Source organism: Mirounga leonina, unplaced genomic scaffold (assembly GCF_011800145.1).
Source record: "Mirounga leonina isolate KUSES-001 unplaced genomic scaffold, KU_Mleo_1.0 Mir_53, whole genome shotgun sequence".
In the NCBI taxonomy this organism is placed as follows: Eukaryota; Metazoa; Chordata; class Mammalia; order Carnivora; family Phocidae; genus Mirounga; species Mirounga leonina.
Genome location: NW_023270807.1, coordinates 10,856,135 through 10,871,898, shown reverse-complemented (window position 1 = coordinate 10,871,898; position 15,764 = coordinate 10,856,135). Strand labels below are relative to the sequence as shown.

General features: G+C 45.5%; 1 protein-coding gene across 1 annotated transcript in view; it reads right to left on the bottom strand.

Annotated features, from left to right (window-relative positions):
- The window catches only part of SPATS1 (spermatogenesis associated serine rich 1), a 31,537-nt gene extending 31,245 nt beyond the window's left edge, over window positions 1-292 (bottom strand). The window contains exon 1 of the mRNA XM_034990821.1: window positions 274-292. Within this exon, the coding sequence (XP_034846712.1) occupies window positions 274-292 (19 nt within the window). The remainder of the gene's footprint in view (window positions 1-273) is intronic.
- Between the last annotated feature and the right edge of the window lie 15,472 nt (window positions 293-15,764).

Sequence of the window (15,764 nt, the reverse complement as noted above, 5' to 3'; positions counted from 1 at the left end):
AAAGAAAGAAAGAAAGAAAGAAAGAAAGAAAGAAAGAAAGAAAGAAATGGTCACTGCAGAAATCTTGGAAAATATAGAAAAGCAGTGATGATACCCAGAATCCCACAATCCTAATAAACCACCTTTTCTGGATATCTATTGCTGTATAACAAGTCATCCCCAAACTCTGGGGCTTTAAACAACTATCATTATTATCTCCTGATTCTAGGGATTGGCTAGGCTGTTAGGCTGTCTCTGCTTGGGGTCTCTCATGAGGTTGCAGTCAGAAGGTACCTGGAGCTTCCTCCTTCATGTCTGGTGACTTGTGTTGGCCATCAGCTGGGACCTCAGCTGGGGCTTTGGCATACACTTCTAGCAGGTTCCACAGCGAGGTCAATGGTAGGTGGCCGGTCTTTAGCTCCCAATTTCCCACTCTGACATGCAGGACCCTATTTCGTGTTCACAGACCTGGACCAGGATCAGCTCTGAGAAGGGACAACAGACAGAAGGCTGGGTGGTGTAAGCAGGTGGATGAGGCAGGCCGCTGCAAGCACCAGCTAGGGAGGGTCCATTCCCGTTCTCGCTTGGCTCCGACGTCTCCTGTGACCGCAGACGCTTAAGGGCAGCTGGGACAGCTGTAAGAATGAGGTGCCCAGGGATTCAGAAGAAACTAGACAGCAGATGGGGAATAGTATCAAATAAACTCTACTCCATTCCTTTTGGCCAAGTCCAAACACAAAGTGCCTGAGAAATTTGAGCCTACAAAGATGGCATTATCTGATGGCCAGAGTGGTCAGGGACGTTGGTAAAAAGCCTCTTGTGTTTGGCAAGCCTCAGGAGTTGCAAGCTAAATTGGGAAGGGGGTCTTAAATACTACCTCTCCTCACAACAGCACTGCAAACAGCCCCTATAGGGGAGCCTCTATTCCCCAATGTCAAGAAAAAGTCACCGCAAACCCTCCCTTAACACGCTTGTCCCGCAAGCACACGGCAGAGGGCAGTGTAAGCCAGGCCAAGGGAAATACAAGGTGCCGGAGAGTACTGTTGCCTTCAGGCTGAGGCCTCACTGGGCCTGCGACAAAGAGGGCGCTGGGAAAATGGGGGTAGAGTGGATTACTGACACACAGTCACCTTCGAAGACCTTCAGGGGTAGGCAAGGGGGCTCGGCAGGGACGAGGGAGAGGGAGCATTAATTATCTCAGAGCCCGCTAACACTAGCAGGACCCAAATCCTCAAAGGGCCTCAACATCCGCTCAGGTCAGGAAACAGCTCCCAAGCACCTGCTGTATGCCAGGCCCTGTGCTAGGGGCAGGGATTGCAAGGTGAGTACAGCCCAGCCCCTTCCCCAGGGGACAGTCTGATATGCCAATCTCTGTACATTCATGATCTCATTTAATCCTCACCACAGTAAAGCCCTGTAAGAGCCATCCCCATTTTACAGATGAGGAAAGACAAACTCCAGGCGTGAAGTACAAGTCCAATCAATAAGTGACAAAGTTGGAGTGTAAACCCAGTCTCTCTAGATTCAGAGCTGAGAGTCTCACCGCTCTATGAGAACCTTCTTAGTATGTGCTCTCAGCAGGGAGAGGGTCCATTTGCCATCTCCGTACCGGCCAGGCTATTCCCATCCTAGGTTGCCAGACTGCCCGGGAGAGGCCTGGGGTGATGTTTGCCCCCATAAGCACAAAAATCCCGTTGGCCTGGATATCAGGGTAACATAAACAAATAAGATTTTAAATGTATTTAAATAACATACACAATATATAAAACAGACACACAGAGTAAGGATCCCAGCAAATGGAGTTTGAGGCCTGTTCTCTATAGATCCAGACGGGAGAAGGCTGAATTTGGTGGGGTTGTTGTGGAATTCCTTGAATACCAGGTTTGACCAAATAGGAAATGGTCCCTGCAGATCCCTCAGTGGAAGAAGGAGGTGAAAGTCATGTGTGCTATGTATCCTCATATCCTCCCTTTGCCCCTCCAGGTCCACTCCCCACTGTCCCCACCCTACTCTGTGCCCAGAGGCTGACCTATACAGAATGCGTTCCCCTGCAACCTTGGGAGGCAATGGAGAGAAGGAAGAAGGGGGAGGGAGGGGCGGGGAGAGGGAGCAAGCTACTCAGCTTCTGTGAGACTCAGTTTCCTCATCTCTAAAGGGGGATAATTTGTAGTACCCAGTCTGAAAGGTAATTGAGAGGATTAATGAATAAACACACATAAAGCACTTAGAATGACATGCACGTGGTAAGAAGCCAGCAAGGGTGCGCTTCTGTTAAGAGCATTTCCTGCTATGACTGATTTCTATAATGAAGTACAAACTCAAATCTGATGCAAGAGAAACTGAACAGCGTTTGGCCTGTTCCCTTGGGGAAGGAGAGAGGAGAGAAAACAGTAGAAGCAATTTTCAATGTTGCAAGTTGTTGAAGAGTCAGAGGCCTCTGGGGAGGGAGTAAGGTCATCCCCCTTACCCTGCGCACCACATACTCTATGAAGAGGGCTGCTAAACCCCCTTGTGCCCCCAACTCAGGTATTGAACCAGGACCAAGGACAAAGAGCCTCCAAAAGGACTGGCTATTGGAAGCAAATGCCTTCTCGGGCAGATGCGCTCTTCTACACAAACTCTAAGAGAAAATGTAAAAATGGCTGGGCAGGGAGCCCACTGATCTGGGAAATTCTCCCCCTGGAAAAGGAGAGCACAAGACGGAACTAGAGCAATCATATACAGTAGATCAAGAAACTAAATGCAAACTAAATGTCTAGCTAAAAATACCCCAGCTGAAGTTGTGATAAAGGTCATCTGATCCTTTTTATATACCAGAAGTGTGACAGAGGGGTTACCCAGCTCGTGGCAGAAGAGCCAACTAGAAAATAAGGCTGCCCACAGCCCAAGCTGGTGGTAAGGTGGGGCATCCTACTGAGCTCTGCCATCTGCTTCTTCAGGTCTACCTCCAACTGGCTCTCCCCTACAAGCTCCAGAATAAACAGACTTCCCTGAGAAAAACAGAAGAGGAACAACAAAAGCCAGTGACTTTGGACTGATGTGGACTGAAGAAGAAAATAATAAGTGGTGGGAGAACTGCTTTCTCCTCAGAGTATGCCACTGAGAGTTCAGGACTTGGTCAGGTGTTATAATCCATTGGGTGGGACTCCTGTCTTCATGAAATATCTAGGCTCAGAAAAACAAGATGTCAGTTCCTTACTGAACACTGGATATCAGTTCTTGTTACAAAATGGCAGCATGGTCACTGGTGTTAATCTAAGGAGGGCCTCACTCTGCGCCAGGCATTGTGGCAGGTGCTCACTGTCTCTCACACCTCAGGACAAGCCTATGGGGTAGGTACTATGACTATTTCCATTCTCTAGATCTCCATCTGAAGAGATTAAATAACTTCCCCAAGGTCACAAGACCTTACAGACCCCAGCTCACACCAGGCGTATGTGCTTCAGAGGGCCCATCCCCGTCATGAGTTTGAACCCCACATTGGGTGTAGAGCTTACTTAAAAGAAAATCTTAAAAAACAAAACAAAACATTTCGGCAACTGGGTGATGGACATTAAGGAGGGCAAGGGATGGAATGAGCATCTCACATGCCCCACCTTTCCTTTATTGCTCCATCCATATATTGCAAACATGAGCCCAGGCGGACCCTAAAATTGGGAGTCTACACCTTCCTGGGAATTCAACACCAACTCCCTCCCTGGAAACCTCTCAGATAACATTGGACAATGACACCAGAAAAGCCCAGTGCTCGTCAAAGGCACAGAGGGGCTAGGTGGTGTGTGTGTGTGTGTGTGTGTGTGTGTTGTTGCTATGCCAATGCCCATCCCAACATCTAAAGGAGCTGCAGCAGCTCTAATACCCCTTGCTTCTCATCCTCACCTTATTCTTCGTGGAGGCCCATCCCTACTTGCTCTTTGTTTAGACCCCACCATCACTTCCTTCCTTCCTTAGGCATCAGCCGTCTGCTTCACTTAGCCTTTTACTCTCTGCTTCTGCATTTTGGTCTTTGCATGAGTCATCTATTAACATAATACTGCCCTGTAACAAACTTCCCCAAAATATAGCGGCCTACAACAAGCACATATTTAATCATTCATGAATTTAGAGGCCAACGAGGTCAGTATACTTTAGGCTGCGGGTCAGCCTGGCTCCAAGGTGCAGCTCAGATTCAGGTTTGCTCCCTGAGATTGGTCTCATTCCCCTGGGATCGGCAGCTCCTCCAGGGCATACTCTTCTCACATCAAAGGCATCAGCACAACCGGGCTGAGTGAGACGGCCCACTGTCACTTCTGCCCATATTCTGTTGGCCAAAGCAAGGTACCTGGGAAAGCCTAAAACCACTGAAGGGAGGACAGATACTCCATCCATACCAGTGGGAGAGTAACACAAAATCACGTGGCACAGGGCGTGGCTGTGTACTTCTAATACAGGGAGGGCACTATGAGTTGAGAACCATAATTTTCCAGTGAAACTTCATCCATCCTCAGTAGTTCCTCCAAAACAACAGGGGGTTAGAGGTTGTTGGTCCTTGTTACTTTATTTTCTTTTTTAAGATTTTATTTATTTATGTATGTATTTATTTGAGAGAGAGAGCGTGCACGCACAAGCAGGGGAACAGCAGAGGGAGGGAGAAGCGGACTCCCAGCCCAGCAGGAAGCCCAAGCGGAGCTTGATCCCAGGACCCTGAGATCATGACCTGAGCCAAAGGCTGACTGAGCCACCCAGGCGTCCTGGTCCTTGTTACTTTAAAGTGGAGGGAAATACAGCTTCTCTTCTGTCTTCTCCAACTCCTGTGACAAAATTCTGATCCACTTTTCTGACGCCTGGACCACTCACTGGGTTGGCTCTAAGGGGCTTTGGAGAGAGTTAAGGCCTCATTTGCAGGACTGCCCGCTTCCTCCAAACCAAATGTCCTCACGATTCTCATACTCTGGAATAAGGCATGGACATGTTCTCCCAACGCATCCGATCTTTTCAGTTTCTGAGTATGCTTTTTCATGTTCCAGAGACACTCTAAACCTTTCTCCCAGATGAAACGGGTCTTTAAAAGTTCCAGATGTTCCTTGCTCAGCTACACAGGATTCCGATTTAGGGAAGGAATTGGGGCAGGAACGAGGCAGAACTGCATGCTTCACACATTTTTCTTCGAAGCCAAGGCGCTTGAATACAAAACCTTCGTATTTAGGGAGCAAGCCTTTCAGAGCAGATGAAGAAGAAAAATTCAGAAATCATCACTATTGGAGGCAGCATCCTTCAAACGCGGCTTCGATTTATTCTAAGAGATGGCATTCAAACCACCACTGAGCATGTAACCGAATCCACTTAAAGGGAAGGAATCCACTGATTACCGCGACAGGCAAGAGCAGTTCACTGGGAAGCGGACAGCTCCCGTCACTCACCCTGGAGACCACGTTCTGACACTGAAACATTTAGCAGCAGAGCAGTTTCTCCCGGTCATGGTGGGAACTGAGAGGAAAATCCATGAGTACAATCTTCAAGGCACCCTTGCTGGTGGGGACTGTCGGCACACAGCTGGACATTAATAAATTTACATGAGTAAAAAGAAATGAGCGGCACATGGTGTCTGGTCTCAGGGCCACAGGCAGTCCACTTCATCTCAGAAGTCCATGGCCCTTCAGGAGGTCCCCGGAGGCATCAAATGCTTAGAGACAGAAGTAGAATGCTGGTTCCCGGGCGCTGGGGAGGGGCCTAGGGGGCTGGTGTTGCCTGGGGACAGAGTTTCAGCTGACATGGCCGAAAATGTTCTGGAGACGACTGTCCTGAATGCCACCAAATTGTACACTGAAAACAGCTGGAATGCTAAGGATGTTATGTATATTTCACAATAAGAATAAATTCTTTAAGCCCATGATGATTGAAAAATCCATCCAGCAGTTCACCTAAATGCACTTTTCGGCACCTATATTATATTTCAATAACAAGGTTTAAAGTGGTGGAGGGACGCCTGGGTGGCTCAGTCGGTGAAGGGTCTGCCTTCGGCTCAGGTCATGATGCTGGGGTCCTGGGATCGAGCCCTGCATGGGGCTCCCTGCTCTCAGTGGGGGCTCCCTGCCCCTCCCCACCCGTGTTCTCTCTCAGATAAATAAAATCTTTTTTTAAAAAAATGGTGGGGAAATAAATGTGAAGATGAGGGATGCAAAAAAGTCCTGTGAAGAAAGTGAAACCAGTGGCCTGGGTGGCTCAGTCGTTAAGCATCTGCCTTCGGTTCAGGTCATGATCCCAGGGTCCTGGGATGGAGCCCCCATCGGGCTCCCTGCTCTGCGGGAAGCCTGCTTCTCCCTCTCCCACTCCCCCGTTTGTGTCCCTGCTCTCGCTAACTCTCTCTCTCTGTCAAATAAATACATAAAATCTTTAAAAAAAAAAAAAAAGAAAGAAAGAAAGTGAAACCAGGTAGGGGGACTGCAAATGCAGAGGGGGAGACAGGGCTTGGGACACAGGCGGCAGATTTCACTCTCTCCTAAGAACATGAGGAAGCAACTTTATACCTTTTTTTTTTTTTTTGCAGGGAGTGATTAAATTAAAATTCAAGTACTTAGCACAGTGTGCCAAAGAGTTACTGCTCAATATATTTATCTATTATATCAAAGAGGACAATGTTCATTCCAAGCAAATAGAAGTCTTCTTATTTATAATTGAAATTTCATTTCAGCAAAATTCAAGGGCTTTTTGTTTTGTTTTGGTTTGGTTTTTTTAAAGATTTTATTTATTTATTTGAGACAGAGAGAATGAGAGAGAGAGAGAGCACATGAGAGGGGGGAAGGTCAGAGGGAGAAGCAGGCACCCTGCCGAGCAGGGAGCCCGATGCGGGACTCGATCCAGGGACTCCAGGATCATGACCTGAGCAGAAGGCAGTCGCTTAACCAACTGAGCCACCCAGGCGCCCCCAAGGGCTTTTTGTTTTGATTATTTATTTCATTTTAGGATATTTTTTATCTGGCCACAATTTTGCATGAGAAACAAATGTGATAAGTGTTCTTTAAAAGTCAAAGAAAAACATTTTTTTAATTTAAAAGATTTTATTTATTTATTTATTTGAGAGAGACAGAGAGAGCACAAACAGGGGGGAGAGGCAGAGGAAGAGGGAGAAGCAGACCCCCCACTGAGCAGGGAGCCTGCTGTGGGGCTTGATCCCAGGGTCCTGGGATCATGACCTGAGCTGAAGGCAGATGCTTAATGGACTGAGCCACCCAGGCGCCCCAAAGAAAAACATTTATATATATATATATATATATATATACATACACATATACATATATGTATATATGTGTGTGTGGGTGTGTGTGTGCACAGTATGTGGCGGGGGCAAGTTTTCTTAAAATAAAATTTAAGCAATTTTCTTAAACATCCATGACCAGCCTGGGTGGCACAGTGGGTCTGCTAGTCCCTCTCCCTCTGCCCAACACCCGCCCCCCCACAGCTTGTGCTCTCTCTCTCAAATAAATAAATAAAATCTTAAAAAAAAAAAAAACCATGACCATATACTGCTAAATTTAGGCTTTGACTTAGGACTCAGCTAAATTCAGACCCAAGTCCTAACTCTGGGGACTAGAGAGGTAAGGGAAAAGTCTGGGGCGAGATCCCAAGGAAGCTAGCCTCAAACCCCAGTTCAGGGAAAGATGGCTCTCCTGACTGCTCTACTCTTTCTTTCCTAGCTTCTCCTCTGTGTTCTGCAGCTCACCCCTCTACCCCAGCTACCACAAACTGGATGCTTCCCCTGAGTTCATGCTGTCTGGGGAAAAGAAAATGTCAAGTGTCTTTCAGGCATCGGTATTTCGCCTTTTTTTCCCTCAGGCTGCCAGTGCCATCTAATACCTTCGATTTATCATTCCCTACAGTCCCCTGCTCCAGTGAGGGTACCATCATCATCCACAGAACTGACAACCGGAGTTAAAGAACTTGCCCATTATCTATCAGCCTGTCATTAAGGGCGAGAGAGTGAGCCAACTCGTGCTTTCATGAGCCCAGATTTAATTTCTGAGGCTCCCAGCCACTCCTTCAGCTCTTACCGCTACTTAACAATGAGAGAACAGACACTATTAGCTAAAGACCCTTCTGACTGCTGAATGACATATCCTAGGTAATGTCTGCTTACCCACATCCTACCCTCAAGTTTGCTGGAATCTGTCCCATGCATGGGAAGATCTTGGAAGAAAAAGGAAAGGAGAAAGAGGGAAACTCGAGATGTTAGTTTCATCAGTTACATTTCTCAAGGCAGAGAAGCCTCTGAGTGGGCTTTTCAGCTCCAGCTTCCATAACACACAGATAGTCCTCTCTTTAGGGAAAGTGTAACACTGCCAGGAGCTAGAACAACGGCCAGCAAAGCTTCCACTCAGCCTTAGGACTCTGCTGGCATGTCCCCCAGAAAGCCTCGCCCAATGCCCCAAGTCGGGGTTGGCTATGTGGCCACCAATGTTAATCACTTTTTACATCCACGTGCTCACCTGTCAGGGTCCCTGTACACCACCCCCACTTGACTGTGAGCTCCCTGAGGGCAAGGACTCTGTTGGCACGTAGCAGCCATACCATAAATATTTGTGGGACCGAACTGAATTTACATCCTCTACATAGTACATCAACCAAGTGGAGTATACTCCTTTCTCTGCCAGCATTCATAAAGTTTCGGGGGATGTTTCCAAACAAGTAAAGTTGTCCCTATTAGGCCTCAAACACTGTCACTGAACTCTTTCTAAAATGCTTTGAATATTTCCTTGATTTGTTAACAAAATACAGCAAACATAATGTAACCTTTCCTTGACATCCTGGGTGTATTCATTGGCTTGTGAGTTTGGCTGTTCTAAGAGAGAGATTTAAAATGGCTTAAATGACCATCTATGAAAAACCCACAGCAAATATCATACTCAATGGGGAAAAACTGAGAGCTTTCCCCCTAAGGTCAGGAACACGGCAGGGATGTCCACTATCACCACTGTTATTCAACATAGTACTAGAAGTCCTAGCCACAGCAATCAGACAACAAAAAGAAATAAAAGGCATCCAAATCGGCAAAGAAGAAGTGAAACTCTCACTTTTTGCAGATGATATGATACTTTATGTGGAAAACCCAAAAGACTCCACCCCAAAACTGCTAGAACTCATACAGGAATTCAGTAAAGTGGCAGGATATAATATCAATGTACAGAAATCAGTGGCATTCCTATACACCAACAACAAGACAGAAGAAAGAGAAATTAAGGAGTCGATGCCATTTACAATTGCACCCAAAACCATAAGATACCTAGGAATAAATCTAACCAAAGAGGTAAAGAATCTGTACTCAGAAAACGATAGAATACTCATAAAAGAAATTGAGGAAGACACAAAGAAATGGAAAAACGTTCCATGCTCATGGATTGGAAGAACAAATATTGTGAAAATGTCTATGCTACCTAGAGCAATCTACACATTTAATGCAATCCCTATCAAAATACCAAGTTTTTTCAAAGAAATGGAACAAATAATCCTAAAATTTGTATGGAACCAGAAAGGACCCCAAATAGCCAGAGGAATGTTGAAAAAGAAAAGCAAAGCTGGTGGCATCACAAGTCTGGACTTCCAGCTCTATTACAAAGCTGTCATCATCAAGACAGTATGGTACTGGCACAAAAACAGACACATAGATCAATGGAACAGAATAGAAAGCTCAGAAATGGACCCTCAACTCTATGGTCAACTCATCTTCGACAAAGCAGGAAAGAATGTCCAATGGAAAAAAGACAGTCTCTTCAACAAATGGTGTTGGGAAAATTGGACAGCCACATGCAGAAGAATGAAACTGGACCATTTCCTTACACCACACATAAAAATAGATTCAAATGGATGAAAGACCTAAATGTGAGACCAGAATCCATCAAAATCCTTGAGGAGGGGGTGCCTGCGTGGCTCATTCATTGAGCGTCTGCCTTCGACTCAGGTCATGATCCCAGGGTCCTGGGATCAAGCCCCGCATCGGGCTCCCTGCTCTGTGGGAAACCTGCTTCTCCCTCTCCCACTCCCCCTGCTTGTGTTCCCTCTCTCACTGTGTCTCCCTCTGTCAAATAAATAAAATCTTCAAAAAAAAAAAAAGTCCTTGAGGAGAACCCAGGCAGCAACCTCTTCAACCTCAGCCTCAGCAACTTCTTCCTAGAAACATCACCAAAAGCAAGGGAAGCAAGGGCAAAAATGAACTATTGGGACTTCATCAAGATAAAAAGCTTTTGCACAGCAAAGGAAACAGTCAACAAAACCAAAAGATAACTGACAGAATGGGAGAAGATATTTGCAACCAAAATCTATAAAGAACTTATCAAACTCAATACCCAAAGAATAAAGAATCCAATCAAGAAATGGGCAGAAGACATAAACAGGTATTTCTGTAAAGAAGACGTCCAAATGGCCAACAGACACACGAAAAAGTGCTCAACATTGCTCGGCATCAGGGAAATCCAAATCAAAACCTCAATGAGATACCACCTCACACCAATTAGAATGGCTAAAATTAACAAGTCAGGAAAAGACAGATGTTGGCAAGGATGGGGAGAAAGGGGAACCCTCCTACACTGTTGGTGGGAATGCAAGCTGGTGCAGCCACTCTGGAAAACAGCATGGAGGTTCCTCAAAAAGTTGAAAATAGAGCTACTCTATGACCCAGCAATTGCACTACTAAGTATTTACCCCAAAGATACAAATGTAGTGATCCAAAGGGGCACGTGCACCCCAGTGTTTATAGCATCAATGTCCACAATAGCCAAACTATGGAAAGAGCCTAGATGTCCATCAACAGATGAATGGATAAAGAAGATGTGATGTATATATATACAATGGAATATTATGCAGTCATCAAAAAAATGAAATTTTGCCATTTGCAACGATGTGGATGGAACTAGAGGGTATTATGCTAAATGAAATAAGTCAATCAGAGAAGGACAAGTATCATCTGATTTCACTGATATGAGGAATTTGAGAAATAAGACAGAGGATCATAGGGGAAGGGAGGGAAAAATGAAACAAGATGAAACCAGAGAGGGAGACAAACCGTAAGAGACTCTTAATCTCAGGAAACAAACTGAGGGTTGCTGGAATGGAGGAGGGTGGGAGGGATGGGTGTGTGTGCGCGCGCACACACACACACACACACACGCTCAGCCAGAAGTCAGGAGAAGTGGTTGATAAGCAAGGCTGGGGAGCCAGGCTGCCTGGGTTGAAATTCCTGTTCTATCACTCACTGTCTGTATGCCCTTCAGCAAGTCACTTAACCTCTCTCAGTTTCTTCATCCATAAAATGGGAACGATAATAGCAATTTACCTCATTAGATTGTGAGGATTAACTAAGTTATTACATAAAAAGCATGTAACCTGGCACAATAGTAAGTGCCCAATAAGGGAAAGCTATTATTATTAATATAAAATAAGTTACCGAGGGTGCCTGGGTGGCTCAGTCGTTAAGCATCTGCCTTCGGCCCAGGTCGTGATCCCAGGGTCCTGGGATCGAGCCCCGCATCGGGCTCCCTGCTCCGCGGGAGGCCTGCTTCTCCCTCTCCCACTCCCCCTGCTTGTGTTCCCTCTCTCGCTGTGTCTCTCTCTGTCAAATAAATAAATAAAATCTTTAAAAAAAAAAATAGTAAGTTACCGATTCCACAGTCCCTGAGTGAGGGTGGGAAAGAACCTCCTTTGAACTAAGCTTCTCGAGCTTTATGGCGGTTCAGGGGATCTTTTTCCTCACCCGCATGCTCTGGGCTGGGCCCCAGATGGCTAAAGCTGCTAGAAGCCAGAGGGCCAGAGCAATGGAGTGTCAATGGAAATTGGAATCAGTTTGAATTTTGATATGTTTTATCTCATGCACATCCTGCATGCATTTTTAATAACATCTCCGAGACATTGGAGTAAGCTGATAGGAAATGAAAACTGCATTAATGTTAGGATTCCTAATTCTGTGTTTGGATTTCCATTCTCCAGACATCTTCGCAGAGAGATGGAGGCCCCATTTCAAGAACAGATAATGGAAGTCTGTGTTCTAATTTATTCAATACATTTTGCAGAAGGGCTTCTCATCAGAAGTCTCTAGACCAAAGTCAAAGTGACTATCTCTCCATCCCTAAAAGCTCAAGCGACAAGGAGGGAGCCGCAGGGAAGTCAGATACTCTGGCAAGTGAGCGGATTTGATTCCCAGGAACCACAAACATCCCATAATGCCTGCTTTTGGAGCATGTGCTCTAGAAGACAACATTATTCTGCATCCCCCAAATCCCACAAAGCCTGGGGTCTGCCCAGATATCTTTGTGAAAGGGGAAGCATGTGAGCTTAAAGCCTGCTTAAGATTCTCTCTCTCTCTCTCTCTCTCTCTGCCCCTCCCCCCTCAAAAAAAAAAAGTCTGGTTTTATGACTGAAATTGTGCTTAGTCTTATGACTGAAATTGTGCTTAGTCAGGGAATACCAAAGCCCTAAAATTTCCCGTTTTTTTGTGTTCCATACTTTAATTTTGAATAGGAATCATGTACCTAGGTTGCAAACTCAAAAACTATAAAAAGGCAAGCCTCGCTCCCCCTGCCCCGCTTCCCCCATACAGCCAGGCCCTACTCCACCCAATATCCCAACAGAAGCCACGATTACTGCTTGTGTATCCCTTCCAGAGCTAACCAAGCAAATATGGGTATGTTCTCTCTCCATCCCCTTGTGCACAGCACTAGCATACGTTCACACTATTCTCTTCACTGTTGGAGGTATTTTTATAGCATTACATACAGAATTTCTTTATCATTTTTTTAAGCAAACTCTACCCCCAACATGGGGCTCAAACTCACAACCCCGAGATCAAGAGTCATGTGCTCTATCGACTGAGCCAGCTGGGCGCCCCCAGAATTTCTTCCTTCCAGATTTCTCTCAAGGTAAGAAAAAACTCTACACAGGACCCCTGGCCATGGTCAACACTGATAAGAGGAGAGATTCTTATTTGTGCAGCCCCTAAGAAAGCTGCTCGGGCGCTTCCGCCAATAGTATTAAGCGCTAGTCAAACCCACTGCTGAGCAACAGGCCAGGGCTCATGGACATGCTCTCTGTATATTGTTAAAATGAAAACCACAGGCCCCAAATGGTGTCACTTAGGTTAAGGCTCCAAGTCAGGAAACCCAGACTTAATACCTAACCTAACTGCAGGTTCAACCCCCCAGAAATGTGACCTTTCACTAGTCCACACAGAGATTTCCTGGGCAGCCCTAAGAAATTTACTGATAGACGCCATCAGTTCCCATTAAGAGGGCGACCTTGTCTAAAACAATGGATTCTTTGCCGATAATTTCCTTTTTTCCACTCCCTCTCTACCTTTAAAAACATTTCCTTTTCTGTAGTCCTTCGGAGCTCTCCTTTACTTGCTGGATGGGGTGCTGTCCGATTTGTGAATCTATTAATAAAGCCAATTAGATCTTTCAAATTTCCGCAGTTGAATGTTTGTTATTTAACACCTTACCCCCTCTTCCAGCCCCAGAGTATCTCAGGCCCACAACGGAAAGGTGGTTTCCCACACAACACAACCTCATCATTCACAACCACACTTAAATGAAGCTACTCAGTCTTCAGCTTTTTTACAATACACATGCACTTCTTCTGAAATTAGAAAAAAATTAATAAATACTACTTTTTACATACAAATCAGTAAGGGATGTTGCTCCATTAACATGTGGCCTACAAGCTCTGTGTCTGTTTCCCCACTGTCTAAAATGAAGATCTCTAAAGTCATCCTATTCCGGATGCATTTCACAATATGTTACAAATACCAGTTCAGCATGCATGTCATCCACTAGACTCAATATTGGTTTAGTGTGTGTGTGTGGTTTTTTCTTAATTACACACAATGAAATGTTTTGACACCAGTCTTGACAAACGCCTACAATACCTCAGTTAGCCAAGATCGTGACGATGCGCAATTTTCTATCTGCCAGTCAGGTTGCTGCTGTTAGGAGCTGCAGCTGGGATGGTGAGAGAGAATCCCATCAGACTCAACATTAATGATAAGTGGATACTTGATTGAGCTCAAACCAAAGATGCACTGTAGGAATAGAATGTTACAGAAAAATGCCACTTTCCAAAGCATCAAAAATGGTTCCATGTTCCAGCTGGGAAGGATAAGTGGGAGGCATGAAAACTCACAGGATTAAAATCCAAACAGAAGCCGCAGAGACCATAAACTCTGAAAAGGGTCTGACTTAAATAGTCTGGGTACTCAACTGGCTATCTATCTCTACAACCACCCTTTCTTCTTTCTTAGCAACTCCCACCCCCACCCCCCAACCACGGGTTATTTTATGTACCTCTGACTCCTGTATGCAAAGGTGTGGTTAAGAAGTCATTGAAAATACCCGGGGGGTAATTGACTTAAGAGGTCACAACCTAATCCATTGTGTCACATGAAGGAAAAAAAAAAATCTGTTAACAGAAGAAATGTAGCATCTAGAAAGGAGAAGACCACAGGTCAAGAACGTGAGAACGTGAGAATGTGTCTCCAGCCCTGTCCAGGGGAGAGTGCGCTAAGTCCGGCCAAGGCAAACATTCCAGTTGGACGTGCAGGCCTGCATCCAACCAGCCGAAGTCAGTGTCAACCACTAACCCATCGTCCCAGTCATTCCCCTCATCCCCCTTGCTATGTTGCTCTGCTCATTAAGGAGGCTTCTGAAGATAGCTGTTTCTCAAGCCCACAGGAGAGAAAATGCAATGGCCATGTGCCCCAAGCATCTGATCCACTTGGCAGTTCCAGATCTCACTATTCTGGTTTGTTAGTAATCTCCTGTGAAGTGGGCTAGCAGGATCTGGGCACACATGGGGCACTCAGATGTTTTCACCTCTGGTTTTGCAATCCTGAGAACCTAACCCTAAGCCCTGATACTATCTTGCCATTTGGAAATGCTGCCCAAGTAGCCAGCTGAATTTCACTAGCCCACATTGCTATCTTAGCTCTCTTGAGCTTTAAGCGCCTAAGACAATAGGAAAACCAGTAAGTAATATATGAAATCTCCTTGTCCAAGGACATTCAAAGGTAGATTCTAATTGCCCTCCTTCTTTCCCACTCTCCATACCGGGGCCCCTTGATCCTTTTACTCTTTCTTGTCCCACCCCAGCACCCAGGTGCCTCCAGGGTCCTAGTTCCAGGCCAGTTGGTCCCCCACAGTTTCCCCCTGAGGCCTCTGCATTGTTGGAGGGGTCCTCTCAGCCTCTCGGGGGCCCCATTCACTAAAGGCTCTCACTCCTTCACAATAAACCTTCCCCAAGACAATAAAATTTCCCCCAAGAAAAGATCATGAAAACTTTAAATACAAAGAGATACTCATATGGACTTCAAATACAGAGAAATTCTACAATTGTTAACATTTGTCTGTATGTGCCTTATCCCCATACCACACATCTATCCCACCCATCAATGAATCCATTCTATTTCTGATGCAATTCAAAGTAAGTTGCAAATATCAGGACACTCCACTCCACTCCTAAACACTTTGGCAGGCTTATCATAAACTAGACTCTCTTTGTTTAGGGTTTTTTCTAAAGCCTTTTCTACCGTTTACTCTTGCTATCAAAAATAGTTCATGGGCTGCACTTCTTTGGAGTGAACTACATTGTTATAATTCCATTTTAACTTCTCCATTGGCTTGTTCTTTTTGATACCTTCTTTTCTTTTCTTTTTAATATTTTATTTATTTATTTGAAAGAGAGAGCGAGAGAGAGAGAGCAGGAGCAGTGGCGGAGAGGGAGAAGCAAGCTCCCCACTGAGCAGGGAGCCTGATGGAACTGGATCCCAGGCC